Source organism: Aythya ferina (assembly GCF_964211825.1).
Source record: "Aythya ferina genome assembly, chromosome: 2".
Classification (NCBI taxonomy): Eukaryota; Metazoa; Chordata; class Aves; order Anseriformes; family Anatidae; genus Aythya; species Aythya ferina.
This window is the reverse complement of record NC_140297.1, coordinates 59,276,673-59,294,861: the sequence shown is the minus strand read 5'-3', so window position 1 is coordinate 59,294,861 and position 18,189 is coordinate 59,276,673. Positions and strand designations below refer to the sequence as shown.

General features: G+C 35.7%; 1 protein-coding gene across 7 annotated transcripts in view; it reads left to right on the top strand.

Annotated features, from left to right (window-relative positions):
* The window catches only part of SUGCT (succinyl-CoA:glutarate-CoA transferase), a 320,540-nt gene that overhangs the window by 221,658 nt on the left and 80,693 nt on the right, over positions 1-18,189 (top strand). The window contains exon 14 of one of the 7 annotated variants that reach the window (XM_084509767.1): positions 6,973-7,108. The exons of the other annotated variants lie outside the window; for them this stretch is intronic. Coding sequence (XP_084365893.1) covers positions 6,973-7,008 — 36 coding nt within the window. The 3' untranslated portion in view covers positions 7,009-7,108. Of the gene's footprint in view, positions 1-6,972; positions 7,109-18,189 lie in introns of those variants that run through there. 7 annotated transcript variants of the gene reach the window in all.

The window sequence follows — 18,189 nt, the reverse complement described above, 5'->3', positions numbered from 1 at the left end:
CAAGTTGTCTCTTTGAGAAAGAAGAAATCTTCTTTGATATCTCTGAGCATCTTGAAGCTTCTCGATGATGTAAAGCAGTGTAGCAAACAAAGTGACTTCTCTAAGACTCAGAGGCTCTGATAAGGGGAGCTACTTAGCACCTCTGGAGGAAAGTACTTTAGGTAAGCTAAAATGGTTTTGAGGGAATGTGGCAAAGTGTATTAGTCCGAATTCCACCTTAGTGATATAAGTCATTATCCCTCTTTGGTCTTTTGCTAAATAGGTAGGCTGGCCATTGGATGGCCAAAATCGCTATGACAAACATCCTTAGATATAAGTGAACTGATGTGCACTGCAGCTGCCTGAATGCTCCATCCACTTTCACTTCCACAAGCCCGCCCTTGGCCATATTCTACCCAACCATAGAATCAATAGCTTTGACCCAAGCCTTGCTCAGATGCTCATGATTTTGATATTTAGCAGTTTTCTATAACAATAGCTGAAGAGCAATACAACATGCCAAAGAACATGAGGGATTAATTAACCCTTTCCTCACACTTTGTCCCAAGACAGTAAGAGAGTCAGCCATTTGCAGAGGAAGACTCTAATGTGGTTTTGTATAGGGGCATTATGTGAAGGAGGATTGATTCTCTGACACTGAATAACATCCATATGGAAGTCTTGGGCTGAAATTTACTGTGACAGTATTCTGGAAAAGTATCTCCACATATTTGCTTATATTCTTTCCCTAGTCATTGAACTGCCTGGACTTTTGATCTGACTTGGTACAGTCATTCCTGTTTTTGAACGTGTACTATATGTGCAAGAAGAAAATGGGCCAGTGAATAAAAGACACAGCTTTGCCTGAATTTCTTCAACTTTAAGAAATTAACTTTTGCATAGTAAATTGTGGCTTCCCTACTTCATTGCTTTAGCTGAACAGAGGACCACTAAAATACCTCCTATGTGTTTTGTATGATTTCATTTGCTCCTTACAGGCCTCATCTCAGACCATAATTCTTGATTTCTCCTAATTAGTTGCTGTGGAAATGATTATCATAAACACAAACAATGGGAATATAATGAACAGATGAATTCTTAAGAAGCAAAGATTTGTTTTCCTGTAAATGAACAAAAACCCAAAGGAGAGGCATTTGAATATGTTCTGCATTGCCTTTCATCTCAGGATTTTACAGTTCTTCTCAAGTATTAATACATTAAAGATTTTTTTGAAAAGCTGATGCAGAAATGGTGTTGAAACCTTCAATATTAGTTGTCCTCAGAAACTCATGATCAAGTCATTGCTGCTTGCCACTAAAAATAAGCTTTTCCTTATCCTTATTTCAGAGCTGTTGCTCTGAAAGCTGATTGGATTCTTCCCAATGTATTCATCATCACTGGTTATAAAGATTCTGCTGACCAAGTTATTTACACCTGTGCAGTCCAATTTGCTTCAAGGCTCATTTTATCACTCTGCCTTCAGATTCTTTCCCTTGGAGATTTGTAGGCAATTCCAACACTTTCAATAGTGTTGCCTCACTGTTGCTGCTCTATGTGAAAGAACAGTAAATGATTGTATTGAAGGGGAACAGGATGGAATGGAATCTGCAGCTGCATCAATCTCAGCTATGTTCTGCATGACCATCAGGAGTAAAATCAATAAAAATAATTTTATTTTTTTTTTGCCACCAAAGTCAGCACATGTGCCTGAATATCCTCTGGGGAATGAAATCCATCACTCTACACAAGCCCACTGTATAGCAATGTTCTCCTTAAGCACACAAAATGGGGCTTATGTGGTGTATAGGCCATGTGAATTCATGTGTGGATTTCACCAAGGAGAGTCTCTTTGAGTCAGAAGATGCCTTTTTGCATGGTCACTTTTCAGAGTTGTACTATATTTTGGCATTGACAACACCTCTGTCAGAGAGCTGAATATTTATAACTGTTGCTTTTTACAGATGGGAAAACCAAGGCACAGGGAGATTAAATGGTCTAAAAGAGCACAGTCAGTTAATGGCAGAGTGAACACAGAGCTCAAGATTTCTGTCTCCTAGCCTCTGCAGAACATTTCTAGAGCGATATAGAAATGATGTAATATGCAAGCAGAATTGTTTCCAAACAAAAATATCTGTCAGGTTGTGTAAAATATCAGCAACAGCTCTTTAAATGTGTGAGAATGGATTGATTTTAAGTGAATGTGTCCTTTTCTGTAATTTTTAGAAGGAAGAGATGCTTGAGTGTTAAAATGTTCTCTTCTCCTACTGACAATATATGTGTACACATATATATATATATATATATATATATATATATATATATATAAATGACTCTGCTCATTGCCAGGGAATAGGAAATCTACATAGCTCAGGCTTCTGTCTTTTTTTTTTTTTTTTTTTTTTTTTTTCCTGAAACTGAAGCTGTAAGCATAATTTAGGAAGTACAATCTTCTTGTTAGCTTATTGGAACTATACAGTAGGGTGTTTCCAGGATCATGTTGCAGTATGCCCATGACAACACTGTAGAACTGAAATATGCACTAAGAAGATACACGAAGAAGGGCAAAATACTTTTACATAGTTTTTTTATTATTCACACAGCTGGAATGTTTACAGCATAGTACAGAGTGTAACAAGAGCAAATGCTGAACCACATCAAGCAGTTCCCTTGTCGTGCGTGTCATTTAAATATCAAATCTATAAGGGCGTTTGCTATGTTCTTCACACACACAAAGACCACAACTAAGTGACTTAAAAGTATCCCATGAGTTTTTAAAAATGCGGACAAACAACTCTCTTCTTTTGATAATTGCAAATACATTGTTCCACTCCGTTGGTTCTCCAACATCTGGTGTTTTATAAAGCATTTTTAAATGTCATCTCCCTTCCCTGTTTGCCCACACCCTTCCCACTGCACCTTAACCCCAGCATAACAAGAAACTTTAATTTCTAGAGAAATGTGTGGAAAGTCTTGCAAAACAGAGCTAACGAGTTGTGTCTGTATAGGTTTGAGTTATGTCTCAAATTAACAAGAAAGTCAAGTCAGTGACATGGTGCAACACGAATATATAGAGCTGTTTTCATGAGGACGATGAATGAAATACTGGGTTTATTCAGTGGAAATGCGTTTCTAAATGATTCTTGCAGAAGAGATGACATAGTTCTTAGCATAAACTTGATATAACAGTCTTGACATTAGGTTTTGTTAAAAAGGTCATAAAGCAATTTCTCAAGAATGAAAGACTGTACCCCCACTTGTAAGTACTGATATGTGTCCAAAGTTTGATTTGTAAATCAAATGTAATTCCTGCACAGCTAGCAAGTTAGTGAACTTTTTGGTTTGTGCTTGAAGGTGGCAGATGAAGGAACCGAGGTGGCAATGGGTAAGGTCATTCCTGTGTAGCATTGGTCCGTAACCAGGGCACTTTAACATTGTTCATCAAAGTTCATCTCAGTCTGTTGTAGCATCCAGTTAATAGGATGCTTTACCTTGAGAAAGTGAATAAAGATACAGATTTAAAAATCTAAAAGTAGTTGCAGAATCTTTACAGAAAAATCCCAAAGCATTGGGGTCTTTTTAAATAGCTGGAGGTGGAGGGGAGGTGTTCATTTTGCCTCGTTTTAGCTTTCAAGTTACTAATATAGTCTAAACAGGTTTTATAGTCAGTTTTCAGTGAAGAGAAATGGAGCAGGGGCACCTCTAGATGGCAGTTCATCCCGCCTGTCTAGGTGAGTCGAGGTGCTTACTTTTCATCTGTCCGAATTTAGAGGGGATGAATTTCACCTTTACTAGTTGACCTAGAGGAAAAAGCTTCACAATCTAATGAATTTAAAGTAAGACTTGCATCCTTAGGTCCTTGAAGTCAACAGGATAGAAATTTCCTTATGGTCTATATAAGAAAGAAATGAAGAAAAGTACTGGAAACCATTACTCAGTGAAGTTGCCTCTTTCGTCAATGCACTGTAAATGTACGGCCAATCTTAAGATAAGACATCTAGCTACAGGCAGAAGGTTACACTAGAGGATTTGTATTGACTTCTTTTTAGACAAGTGGGGAAAAGAGGTGAGAATTTATTCTTCATGAAAAATGTCATGTTAAAGTATGTTTTTAAAAGGTTACCGATGTAGAATATACAGGTGATTTCTGCTTATAGACATTGTGATTAGGATATTTTGAGTTCTTGTCCTCACGGTACCCTGGGCACTTCTCCACAGGCTACTGTACACTTAAAATACTGTTAGTGGCCTATCTGAAATTTTTCCACAGTCCCTTCCAAATCTTATTCTTAGTTCTGTGTTGTCACAGGCGAAATATTAGTATCCAAGGAAATACACTGTGAGCCTATATCCTAAACCTTTTTCACATCCTCTTTGCAAGAGCTGTGTGACCATCAGATAGAAAGGTATAGCCTTGCCTGCTTTACTCTCTCTAAAGCAAGTACCAAGCGAAGAAAGAACAGTAGCACTCTCTTCAGCGTGTTAGAAACCAGACAACCTGTCTTAAGGTCCCGAGTAAGCTTGTACCTGTATGCAGTCATCTGCTTTTCTTTCTGTTAGCTAATTCCATAAGATTTTCCAGCTTGAGCAGCAGTCAGTCTAACATTTTCCTAGCTATTTATGTGCTCTTTATAAAGAGCATGACTTGCTTAAATTACCAAAAAAGTAGTTATAGAGATTATTTTTGCTCCCTGTAAATAAATTAAAGGTAAAAATTTCAAAAGGAAAGACACACTTGTTCAAGTAAAGGCATAGAGAGTCCGTTCATAACTAGAATTAAGCTGACAGAATAAGGTACAACATTCCCATTGCAATAATGGAAGCAAACGTTGAAACTGCGATGGAGTTTGATAGGTTTAAGAAGGAGTTTACAGAGAAGATTATGGTTTTGAAGTACAAAGGCCCAGAACTGGACAGGTGGAAGTGAATATAGTGTTTGCTTTTTCCAAGAAGTCTCAGTCTTCTAAATTCTTGGTCCAAATATGTGCTTTTTTGATAGCTTGTGGCATGCAGTTTTTATTAAATGGAAGTAACAAAGGTGTAAACTTCGCCAGCTACAGTCTTTAAGAATCAGCCAATTTCTCTGTTTCAACCTTTAACCCTGTCTGTTGTCCCTTACTTTATGTGATGATTCACTGTGATGTTTATGATGCCACTCAGCATCCCTCAGTGTTGTGAGCTCAAATCACATTACAGTGCAGTCACTATTCCTGTAACCCTAGAATTTTAAGAAACACAAGGAAATGGTGATTCCCTTTGGACCATCAGCCACGTGAGCATTTGTTCTCATGTGGTTTAGTCCCTCTTCTGTACATGACTGCCACTTGGGACTTTGCTGGCCTTTGTCCATTTTATTCCAGTTAGCATTTAGTTCACACGTCATTATAAGAACTGCTGGTTATGAAGATATGCAGCTCTTGTCATAACAGAAGTATTTTGCATGCACCTGCAATTTCATGTTTGTGTTGGGGGAATATTGCAGAGTGAATAAAAAGCCTGAAATCACTTTTCACTTTTCTTTTCTTTTTTTTTTTTAATTTTTTTTTCTGAGTCCACCTGCTGTGGAGTTGTTTTGTTGTATTCTTTTGAGGAAGTTTTTGTTTGTTTGTTTTTGGTGTGTGTCTCTCTCTTTTTTTAAAAAAAAAAAAAAAAAAAAAAAAAAAGCGATATGAAGGTGTGTTTATGGCATTAGGAAAAAGGTACATTGTGGTATACAGTGCAGAGAAAAAAAAATGTATAAGACAGATGGCTATTAACATGGTGTAAATACCTGATTTTCAAATGCAAGGGGAAAATGGTATTCCACATATAGTCCTCAGGATGGAAGCTTCATGTTTGCAACAGTACCATGGAAATGTACGAGGATTAATTACTTCACATGCAGTATTTGTAACAGCAACATCAAAAAAAAGTCTCCTTAAGAGGCCTTATATTCCTATTGCATTTGATCCCTTTTCCACCTAGTCAGATAACCTGAATTCATAAAGGCCACGATAGCCACCTTTGCAGTGTGCGTGCAAATGAAAGGACTTGGAACATGCTCCCACCTGCCCACTGAAGAACTCCCGTGGTGCATGAAGCCCCTTGTCACTGTACCCAGTTGTCCCACCAGCCCTTGATTGCATGGGGGCAAGAAGGGTGTGTGTATATGTGTGTCAGGGCATACTGCAGCTGTGTTCTGCTGTCTCAACCAGGGGCTTACAGAATTAGGGAGCTATAAATGGCTTCCTAACAGTGTTTCCTAGCTTGCCTTTTCCATGTAAAATTTCATAGGAGAGCGTCTGGCCTGGTAGCATTCACAAAAGCAACAGATTTGGCCTTGAAATATTTCTTGCTTCTCATTGCAGGAACTAAAATGCCTTAGAATTAGAATGACCTAATATACTTCAGCAACTGCACTGAAATTGAGTTCAGTCCCACGACAAATTAAAAAAAAAAAAAAAAGAATAAAAAAGTAGTTTTAATATTATTTTTTTTTTACTAGATTCAGTATTTCCATTTTTTCAGTATTTCTTTTTAGAGATTTGGAGGTGTTTTTTTTTTTTTTTGGGGTGCGGGGAGGTTTTGGGGTAGGGGTTGTTTCTTAGTGTAGGCTGGCTTAGTAAGTAGCCATTCGTTGTTTTCACTGAAAACTGAGTGTCAAGACAGGAGTTAAGTTACAGTAAAAAAGCTCATGGTACAAGGTAAACTGTATGTCTCAGCAGAAGGCATCCTGTGATGAAAGCCTCTTTCTTAAGTAGTCACTCTCTCTAAATAATGCATTATTTCCAGACACACTTGCTATTTTGTTCTTTGACAGATAATTACAAACTTGCTCCTCCAGAAAAAAAAGAAAAGACATACACCCATACACCTACAGGAAGGCTTTTAAATGTAGATCCTGCTTAATCTGGTTTAATCTTTGTTTATAAAAATACATATGTGTTTTGAGAGCTCATTTTTCAACTTTGAAGCACCCTTCTGTATTTATTGCTCCATTTTTATTTTTTTTTTCAGCTCTCATACTATGAGGAAAAACAATGCCGGCAGTGAGTTTGTGGATATAAGCTAAAGTCTTTCTGAAATGCATGCATTTTTGCCAACTGCAGTTAGTGATTTTAATTGGCAAGCTAGTACCACCCTCATAGAACAGTGCCTTATAAGAATAAGAGAATTGCAGATGATGTTTGTGAATTCATTGCCTGGGTTTAAATATGGTGCCTTATCTCGAAATAAATGGCTGCAGAATTATGTGAATTTTATGTAGTGTCCTCTTTGTGTGAAAAAGCCATGAAACAGATAAGCCAAAGAGAAGAAGGAAGGAGAGATTTAGGGAGAGGATGTGACTCAGGGATACAGGAGCCTTGAGATCGATCAAGAAACCCCAGCACAAGAATGACATCCAGCTGCAGACAAATGGTTGGAGAAGGAAGCCAAGGAGGAAGAAGAATTGTGAGTGGATGAAAAAAAATGTGGTTAGAAATGTAGAGTGGAGCTGATCCTTTTACCATTTCAGAAAAGGAGAGAGGCAACTGGATTTGGGGATGAACAAGATCCCAGTGAAAGTGAATGAGGACTGCTTCCCAGAGTGAGAGGATTGTTTTGTGGACCTGAATTTTAATTTTTAATTTTAATTTTTTATTCTTGTGTTATTTTCAGTGAAAAAAAAAACAACAAAAAAACACAACACAAAAAGGTATAACCCTGTCATCACAAATCAAAATATTTTGTTGAGTTTTAAAATATTTTTTTTCTTTTTCATTTTATTTAAAAGTGAATTTTGAAATAGAAACATAATTTAGAAAGAATTAATTAGGTTTTTAAGTAGTTTGTCTTAGGTTAGTAGCTTTTTTTTTTTTTTTTTTTTTTTTTTTTTTTTTTTTTCCTGCAAAACTACTGCTGATTTCAACCTGAACTTATAAATCATTTTCACTTGGGCTCAAAAATCGCACATCATTCACTGGAAGTGCTATCTAGCTGTATAAATCATGAAATGTATTTGGGACTCTTACAGAAGAAAAAGCTGTGTGCAAAACATAATTGCTTTTAAATCCTGTAGATATAATTTCATCCAAGTGGCATTGGATCCAACCTGGAGTTTTGCTATTGCATGCCAAATACCTGTGTCATTTGGGAGTTCAGTTTGTTCATAGTCAAGAAAAGAGTGCCAGCTTGCACTATATCACAGTCTGAATATGAAGTACCGTGAATGAAAATAACTTTTTGCAGTTTTCTGCCTCTTTTAATTGTTAGAAGTGCTAGGCACGTATTCTTAGATATCCCTAGATTAGGCACTTTAAAATGGAAGCATTCAAAGTAACCGGTTACTTATGAAAAATGCAGTCTTAATGTATTTGTCTTGATCATTGAGAAAATAGAACTACACAAACTGTTTGCAAAATAGAACTAAACAAATTGTTTGCTTCAAGTCACACACACACAAATGAGGCACTTAAATTGAATGTATGCTTATTTTAGTGATAAACTGCATCCCTCTTACAGAGTTGTAGAAATCTCCTTCTCCTTTTCTAATAACTGTCCCCTGGCACATTCATCTGTGTGTATTGCTTAGGGGCCTGTCTGGTAATCTTTAGCTAGTTTTAAATCACAGGTTTCTCCATGTGCAGGCCAAATGTTACAGAAAATACTGAAAGTTCACGTGTGTGCACATGCATGCACAAACTCTCTCAAAGGCTTTAAACATTTGCAGATATCTTTAAAAGGCATATGCTAACAGAAGAAATTAATAGGTTTTGGTACAGGAGTTGCAGAGAAACAAGTTGTCAGCTATTCATAAAATGATTTTAAGAGTCCAAAATTGTGTTCTGTGTACTGGTTTATGTACCCAGAAACCAGGGGGTATTCAGTTTAAGTTACAGGTCTTAATCTAATAATGATTAAAACATTATGGGACATTTTATTTCGTGTTTTAATACATTTTCTAGCTATAGGAGGCTATTTTTATTTTCAACTGTTCTACACTACAGTTATACTTCCTAATCTAATATTGTTTTAATTCACTTACTACCCTTGGCGTATGTTGCAGATTTCATAATTAAAATACAATTTGAGAAACTGGGGCACAAAGTGACTCTATGAGCTTTGAGCAGGCCATGGGAAAACAGTACAAGGTCGGAAGAGAAGTCAGATTTTTCTATTTCACATTTCTTCATCAAGATTACTTTGTCAGCCACAGGTGAAGTGGAGCCACCTGAGAACCAGTGTTTATTGCCAATACTCTATTACCTTCTTGAAGGAGGTACAGGAGAGTATTTGCAACAGATACAGGACTAAGTGGATTTACAGACTAGCATAAAAGTTATGTTGGGCCTAATTTCCATAATTTGAGGAAGGAGAACCTAGTATTAATTCACCTCTGACATTGCTATTGCACAAACTAATTTTTGTCTTTCCCAAGTTCTCCACACACCTCTGTCATTGAACACCTTTGCTGTGCCACTTTACTCCTGTGGATTGCAATGTTATGAAACAGAGTAAAACTGGATGGTGGTTGTGTCGTTCATGTACGCACATGCACGCTCAGTGCACACACACATCCATGTACATGTACATGTGCAGTAGGAGATTCTATCAAATCATAGGATTTGCCTTCAGTTTAAGTTTGAGAATGAGTAATATAGAGCGTATTTTGCCACTTGTACCCTCATGAAATAAGTGACCAAAAATGCAGGCTTTTATCTGAACATAAAAATTATATTTTGTTTGATACAGCCATCTGGTAAAACTAACCAGTAGACAATAATAAATTTTCATTCACACACTTTCTGGTTAGTTAGCAGCATTAAAAAATTAAATTTTACCTCAAGTATTTAAATAAATCTGCATCACTTCAGTTAATAAAACAAGATGTGTGCGATGGATGTGTTTCAAATAAACTTATTTATGTCCAGCAAACCTGACTTTGCAGAAGAGTGATGTTAACATTTTGTAATATTGTTGTCCAGCACTATTCAGGTAGTGAGAAAAAAAAAAAGAATATCCCCACCTTTTAAAACTAAGTTTACAGTGGATTTTTCAACTGAAGTAAAAGAGGAAAAAGAGGATACTTTTGTCTGCTCATGTTAGTTGTTCAGCTGTTTGGTTCATCTTGCTATTCTGTGTTCTCTGTAACACTCGTTCAATATGGAGATAGCAGGGAATATGCAGCTGTTATCCATGTCCTAGGAATGAAAGATATCAGATAAAAGGTTCAGCAACACCCTCTTGTTCAAAGGAAATGCAAGAGCAAATTTTGGATAAAGGGTGATATCACATCCTTGGAATAAGTTGTTATTTGGTTATGACTGCCCTTCAGGTTTGGATCTCATGTTAGTGATGCAGTTTCTTTGAAAACTGTTATTGATCGGAAGGAGATCTGGGTTTCGATGGGAATTGGTATAAAAAGTTATACTGATCGAAAGGAGTCTGCTGTTGCTGAAAAGGACACAGTCATTATAAAATAATAAATGTAAATTTTTTTAAGTATTGTTAAATTTGAGGAAGATGACCCTTCCCTTTCATCTTTTTTTTTTCTTTCTTTTTTTTTTTTTCCAGTCTTCGTCTGTATGTAGGGAGTGGTTTTTCATTTTTCATTTCATTACAGTAAGCTATCTAAGACTTTGCTGGTCAGCAGCAGCAGTAAATGTAGGCTCTTTCTGGGGCAGAGAAGTTAATTGCAAGACTGAATTTTAGTTTGGTTTGGTAATTCTGACAAAGCAGCTGTCTCTTAACAACATCCCTATAATTTTATCATAGCTCTTAAGCACAGTCAGGGCTCTGTACAAGCACAGAATAGATGTATGGTCTCACTCTAAAGGTCTGAAGTACAGTCAAGTATTTTGTAGTTTAGATGTGTAAAACTGCAAATGCCAAATGATAACTGGAGAAAATTGCCCACCTAAGTCAGGAGGGGGATTTGGCAAGGGAAATTTTAATGCTAACTTTACACTCAAGAGAAGGTGATGTTACAGACTCAATGACATATTATATGCATTGCACACTGTGGACTGCACAGAGGTTATGTTTTGAGCTGATTTCACATATTCTTTCCATGGAGGGAGGAAACCTGTTGGTGGTTTGTTCATGGGATATTCATTAGTATACTTAGTCATCAGCAGTTATGTCATGATACTCTTTTATAGAATACGTAAAACAGCGTGTTTAGTAGAAGAAAATTTTGGGTGACTAAAAGATGATAACTAGCAGAAATGACTAGCAGTAATGACAGATCACTGTAGGAAGTTTTTACTGGTGGAAGCAGGCACAATAAACAACATTGGTATTGGCATAGATTGTCATAAGCCATATTGAGAACACTAGTTTTCTGCACTATTGGCTATTGCTGGCTGCTAACAAAGATTTTGGTCATATTCCAATGTTTTTTTCATAGTTAAGGGTCTCACAGTAGCAATAATTTTAAGTCTTCTGTGTATTAAACTGCAAAAAAACCCTAACATAAATATAATCTGTCTTTCAAATCCAATAAAGTTGAAAACACAGAAATGTAGTTCTTGCCTCTGCGGAGGCTGTTGGCATTTTCCAGTAGTTAGAAAAAATGGCCAGTGTGAACAGACCAATTTGTATTTAAAACACAGATTTACAGTGTCAGATGATATCTCTTTATGACCAATCTTGTCAACACAGAGGGAAACAAGATATTCTGCCTGAAATAATATGTGGTTTGTAAATCATACACTACTCCCCAAAATAAAATTTCCTATAATTAATTTATGCAAATCTATTTTGTTTTTAAGTCATTACATTAGCAAGTACTTTCTAGAATGTCTAAGGTATAAAGCTTCTTAGAGGAGGGTTTTGGTAAGAGGCCAGATATTCTGAGCATTTTGTATGTGTTCTAATGTGTGTGTGTGTTTGTATTCGTCTGTGTGTATCTACATGTGTATTTGTGTATATATGTATATGAATATGAGAGAGAAAAGGTTTTACATATTAATTAGACTTGTGGATGTGAACACAAAATATTAGTCAATACAGTGCAACACCAGATCAGAGCTTATTCTAAAAGGAAAACATCTTTTTTTCTTTGAATCTGGGTTAGATTTTTTTTTTAACTATGTTTTTGGGGGAACTATGCTCACCCAGTGGAAAACTCTTTTCAGCTATCCAGAAATAAAAAAGGAAAACCCTTAAAAGGATAGTCTGTCCTTAAAGCAGTCCAACACAGATATTGACAAGCTTTGAATTTATAGTCTTTCTCCTCTTGACAGCTAAATCAAGTAAAAAATGGTTAGTGACTTGGCATTGAATTTATCAAAAGAAGAAAGAATCTTTGTTTTCTTCCTATGATCCTTAAATTATAATTTTATTATGAAAAAAAGTTCTCATTATGGTCATCATGTAAACAATATTTTCTGCCTTTACTTGGCAACAGAAACATGATTTTTAGCACTGAAGAAAACAAATTTTTTAAAACAGATTCATCCAGTCCTCCACTGGCATTTTTTAGTTTTGCAAATAGCTCATTTCATAAAATGAAATATGATTTGTTTTTCATATAATGGAAGTATTGAATTCTTTAACTGAATTAAATCCCAAATTTTGGGGATTTTGGTAGTGATACATATGTGATAGGTGTTATACATAGATAAGGAAGAAAAAGACCACCAAAACCCCAAGGTCAGAATTTTAGAGCAGTGTTATTGAACAGTCTGAGCATGTATGATATGATATACGTGACAAAAATTCTTTAGAAAAATAAAGCAAAACAAAAAAAAACTCCATGAAAGGATTGGTCTGAAGAACAGTAGTGTTGGAATATGATTTTTATGTAGGATTTGTTTTATTCACATTTGGCAACAAGAAGTGGAAAATATAGCTATTTTTATTCCATGGCACTGAGAACAAAATTCTAGATTTCTTTAAAACTCATTGAAATGGGGTATTTGGTGGACGCCATGAACTACCTTAATACATATTCCATCACTCTGTGCTGCATTTTTTTGTTTTGTTTTTATTCACTTCAGCATACTGAATGATTGAAAATCCAGCTACAGCTAGCATAGGCTTCATTGTTGGGTCTGAATCCTTAGATGTGCACTGAATGGCAAGTGGTGTACCCAGGAAACCTAAGGCTGTCTGAAGGGAGAGAAGGGCTGGGGTAGTTGGATGAATACTTAATTCCTTATATCTGTTTTATGTCTCTAGTCAGCTTGGAAATACAGATTTCCTAGTGAAACAGTTATATACTCTTTCCAAGAACTCTGCTCTCTTGCGAAATAAAAGATTGGCTTCTATGTAAAGTGTCAGCAGAGGAGGAAAAGTAGGAAAGAGAGGAAAAAAATACTGCTTAAGGATCTCAACAGAAAAGCTAGCTTAAAAAAAATATTCCTACTGGCATAACCTTTTGGCCTATAATGAAGATGAAATCCTCACATGAAAAAACACTCTATTCCCCCGTGTCAGAAAAAGTACATGGCCTAGCAAAGAATTGCAGTTGTCCAAGGCAGTAATTACCAACACTCTGGACTGAGATGTGAAATTATTTGTTTCTGTTCTATAAATTCTCTAACAAGGATTTAGCCTCCTTCGCTGAAATCTCTTATGACATGCCTGTGGAACTGTAAGAAATAAAACCAAAATAAAAACTAACCCTCCCCCAAAGAAGCAAACCTTTACAATATTAGGAGTAAATCTCCAGATTATGTCAGTTATCTTCTTCCATCTGTTATTTATTGTATCCATAGCTTTCTGCATTTAAAAAATAGTCACTGTAAATTACCACTTAGTAGTAATAGGTGCTTATGTCAGCAATCAATTTTTTTCCAGCAGGATAAGGGAATTAATATTTTTTTGGTTTGTGTTTTTGAGGATTAATGCATATGGTCACCATACTATACTGCAGTTTCAATATTTAATTTTTCTGTTTAAATTGTATCATGAATATCTTTATACTTCTGTTCACTTAGGAAAGCTGTAGGAAAAAAAAAAAAAAGAAAGAAAAGGAAATGTTACATTTGATCCCTTACTGTTGAGTGAAGGAAAGGCAAAAGCAACATAGCTTGGCACGGAAATCCATCTGTTTAATTCAGAGCAATAATTCCCTTTTGGCCATCTCTCTGAGTATTGTATTATAACATATTCTTTTTCCAGTCTGGCCTCTTGCACATACACAAAGTTACAATGGAGAAATTGAAAAATTCCATTTGGCATGAATTTGACCCATTTGCACCTTTATCTTTGGTCCCACAGTTTAATATGGATTTTTCAAACAGAAGGATAAAAGTATACTTGATAGTGCATCTCTCCTCCTTCTTCATTGTCTTCATTTACCTATTTTTTTTAATTGGTGTAGCACTCATTTAATATGCATTATAAATAATTTTAACGGAACAGTCTACAAACATGCGCTATTGCTGTTGAGAGGAAACCTTCACTGGTTTGCCAAAAATATCTCTTGCATATAGGTTTTCTATGTTTAAATTTAAGCTTCTTTTCATTTATTCAGTAGGTGACGATCAGTGTCATAACTGTAATGTATACAGAGGACATATGGTCATCCTTCACAGAAGATGTGGTTCCAACCATATAAAGTTATAAATGAGGCAGCTTTGTGAAAGGCAATGAGCAATCATGGCTGTTTTTTTCTAACTTCTACAGTTTCCTCAGAAATCCCATTATGGATGTAAAATGGGCCACTTATTAGCAAAATAATTTAAAATCTTTTAGAGTAGTTCCAACTATAATCAGACACAATCTTTTTGGTCTGTTCTACATTATAGGCCTCATTTTAATTGGAGCACTGAAGCTGGGCCCTTTGATTCTCAGTATTGGCACTCAGTCTAACTTTTTAACCTTGATTTATGTTTTGGGGATTGAAAGTTATGTTTTGAATAAGGCAAGGAGGGAGGGATCTCCCGCAAAAGAATCTGGATTCTTTTGGCCATACAACTTCATTATCAACATAAAACATTATTCCATAAAACAGTTCCCTCTCTGAGGCCACACAGAGAGAAGCATACTTTTTTTTTTTTTTTTTTTTTTTTTTTTTTTTTCTATATAAAGCTCCAGTTTCAATCAGAAAGGGAGCACAAGATAATTTTGACAAAAATGCATAAAAGATGTTGTTTGTTCCAGTACGGAATGAAAGCATTTAATGAAACCTCAAAATTTGCTGTGAAATTAAGCTATCAGCTTCCCTGTTGTCACTTATCCTTTTAATGCATTTTTACCACTCATTACAGATTAATATGGATAAAGCTCAAAGATCAATGGATCCATTTCATCTTGACCTGTATACCACACTAGAATATAAACAACATTTTGGACTATTCTTGGTCTTCATCTTTGGTGGTGCTAGACTTGCATATTAAAATTAAAATCATGCATATTAAAATAATGATACCAGTAAACCATACAAACTGTAGTTTTATAGTTTTATTGATATAAATAACCTGACTTCTGAACTAAAACCTTAAAATAATTATTTTTTTGAGTTGTATGTGTACATACTCTTCTAATCTAGAAACGACTGCTAGTTCCTATTTTCCTAAATAACAAATATAAGAGTTGAGACATAGGTACTCTGATGGCTCACTCTATGCAGGCTGTCAAAAATAACACAAACTTTGTCCAGCCATTTATATATATAGTCCTCCTTCTGATATGAAAGGTTAATAAAGATCAGGTTTCAGCAGGAAGAAAGAAGCCTCTTCATACAGCATGTATAGCAAGACATTTGTTTTGACACAAATATGTTAAATCATCCAACATGCAACAAGTACAAGAACTCAAATTAATGGTGTTCAGCCAAATGCAACATCACAAGCAGTAATAGGTCTGAGTTACAAATTTTTCCAGAGAGGATAAAACCAGTTTCTTTTTGTTAACTTGTATAATTTAAAATTCTTAGTGTCTGTGTTTACATGCCAACAAGTGCACCTCTTGTCTGATCAAGACTGTCGCCTTCTATGCACTTCAGGAAAAGAGAACTGCCAAACACCACAAAAGGTCACAATTGAGCAGACAAGGTGCTGACATGGGTCTATTAATGTCTTATTAATCACACTGAAATTTTAAAGGATGATTTTCTTTAGTGGGGAGAAAATTTTCTCAATAACTTAGCAGATATTGCGAAGACTGGAAATGAGATGGGTAGTCAGAGGCCAATGATGGATTGAATTTTCTGTTACCAAGACACACAATAAACAATTGTATTTCATCCTGAGGATGTTCACTTGGGGAAGAGTTCACAAGGGACAGTTACTCATGTGGTCTTTTGGCTTCCTTGGACCAGGATAGCTTCTGAGATCATTCCAAGTTTTAGAGAGCTATCAAAACCAAATTTCCCTAATTTCTCTATTGCTTATTGATATATTTTGTTGTTGTTGTTTGACTGATTGTTTGTTTGTTTTCATGACCACTTTTTTTTTTTTTTTTTTTTTTTTTTTTTTTTTTTTTTTTAATGTTTGGAGAGACTGGTTGACAGTTTGCTTTTTCAATTCCCATGTCCCTTCAGTTTTTCCACCAAACCAGTTTATTGTCTGAAATGTATGTGGTAATCAACCATTATTGATTCTTGATAGTATTTTCTTTATTTACCTGCCTTCACATCTGCACAGAATGAGAGAAACAGTTTCAGAAATGATCAAGATAGAGTATGCCAGTGAGAGGAATGCAATTTTGCCTTGTCTGCTTCTGTACTAGTGACACTGGTATGTATGTGTATTTGTTGGCTTGTGTCCGGCAAAGAAAAAGACTGTGCACTCACTGTGTAGGGCTCACATAAAACCTCTTCACATGTATACTCGAGATGCGGACAAGTTAGTTATCTGTTGTATTTTTTATTCTTTAGCTTACTATTGAAAATTCTGTTTTTTCTTTCTAGTCACAGCTACATCAAAAGTTCCCCCCTTGCCTGTCCCTATACAGAACCCTAATAAAAGAAAATATTACTTTATACCACTTACTACTTTGCTTGCAAGCTCTAGGGAGCCTAAGACAAAAAAAGCTATGAATTTGATGGTTGGACTTGATAATCTTGAAGGTCTAAATAGGACTCCAATTTAGGAGTTGGACTTGATGTTCCTTATGGGTCCCTTTCAACTCAGGATATTCTATGATTCTATGCTTCTAGATGATTCTATGAATTTATGCACAGACGCTGATTGATGGAATCATTGCACACACCACTGTGGATGTTTAAAATGGCTGTAAGAGAGTCTTTTTAAGAGACAACTTTAGGATTCTTGTCTTTTTTTTTTTATTATTTTTTTTTCCCTGAAAGTCTGGAGTATTTACCTTTATTCCTAGCAACTGTAGCTGAGATCTATAGATTGCTGATAATGAGAATATGTCCATTTAAAGCCCTTCCCTTCTCTTCCTTCCTTTGCAATTCCAGAGAACTACAAACCAATAATGTCAAATGGAAGATTACCTTTCTACCTGCCCAAATCCCTTAGGAACACACACAGCTCTGCTATATTCAAGATGTCAGTATAATTATACGTATAATATGTAAGATATGTTCTCTAGTAATTCCCACATTCCCATACAGGTTCATCCAGCCCACTTTGCATTGCAGCTTCTCCTGTTAGGTATTGTTCTCAGGAGGTGTCTCCAGATGTTATAAAATTCCAATATGTATGCTTTATGTGTAGAAGTCACCTGTATAAATAAATAAATTAAACATTCACTTCAGGGGCTGGGGGGGTGGGGTAGTGGGGAAGCTTTGCTAAGTTGACCTGAAGTGTTTTGGAGTACTTTTTTTGGAAACTTTCCATTGTTCTAGCTCTCACCAACAACTGTTCCAAATGGCTCAGTTGAAGTTTACATAGAGTAGCTCAGAACTTACAAATGTATTGCTCATATTCCTTAGTTTTTGTGGTTTATATTGAAAAGTAAACAGTACTTCTCCCTCTGATCCTTATATTTTCATGGTCACGGTCACACAGTCATGAAGAGCACAGAGAAATAGTTTAGAAACAAGCTTATAAATGGAGACATTTCCTACAAATAACTGATGAAGGAGGGTCTGTTGCAAGTCTAGACATAATTAACTCTTGTAGAAAGATTTATAAAAATTCAAAGGTGTAATCAAAAGTAACCTGAAAAACGCATGGTATTATCTTACTTGGAAACACCTGTGTGATCTAAGATAGGAATGAAATACAGATTAAAGAAATGCCTGTAAATTAGTGCACTGAAACTGAAATGAAACTTTACAATGCATTAATAGAGAATTATGGAGAAAAATCTTGTCACTGTCTGTATTCTCTC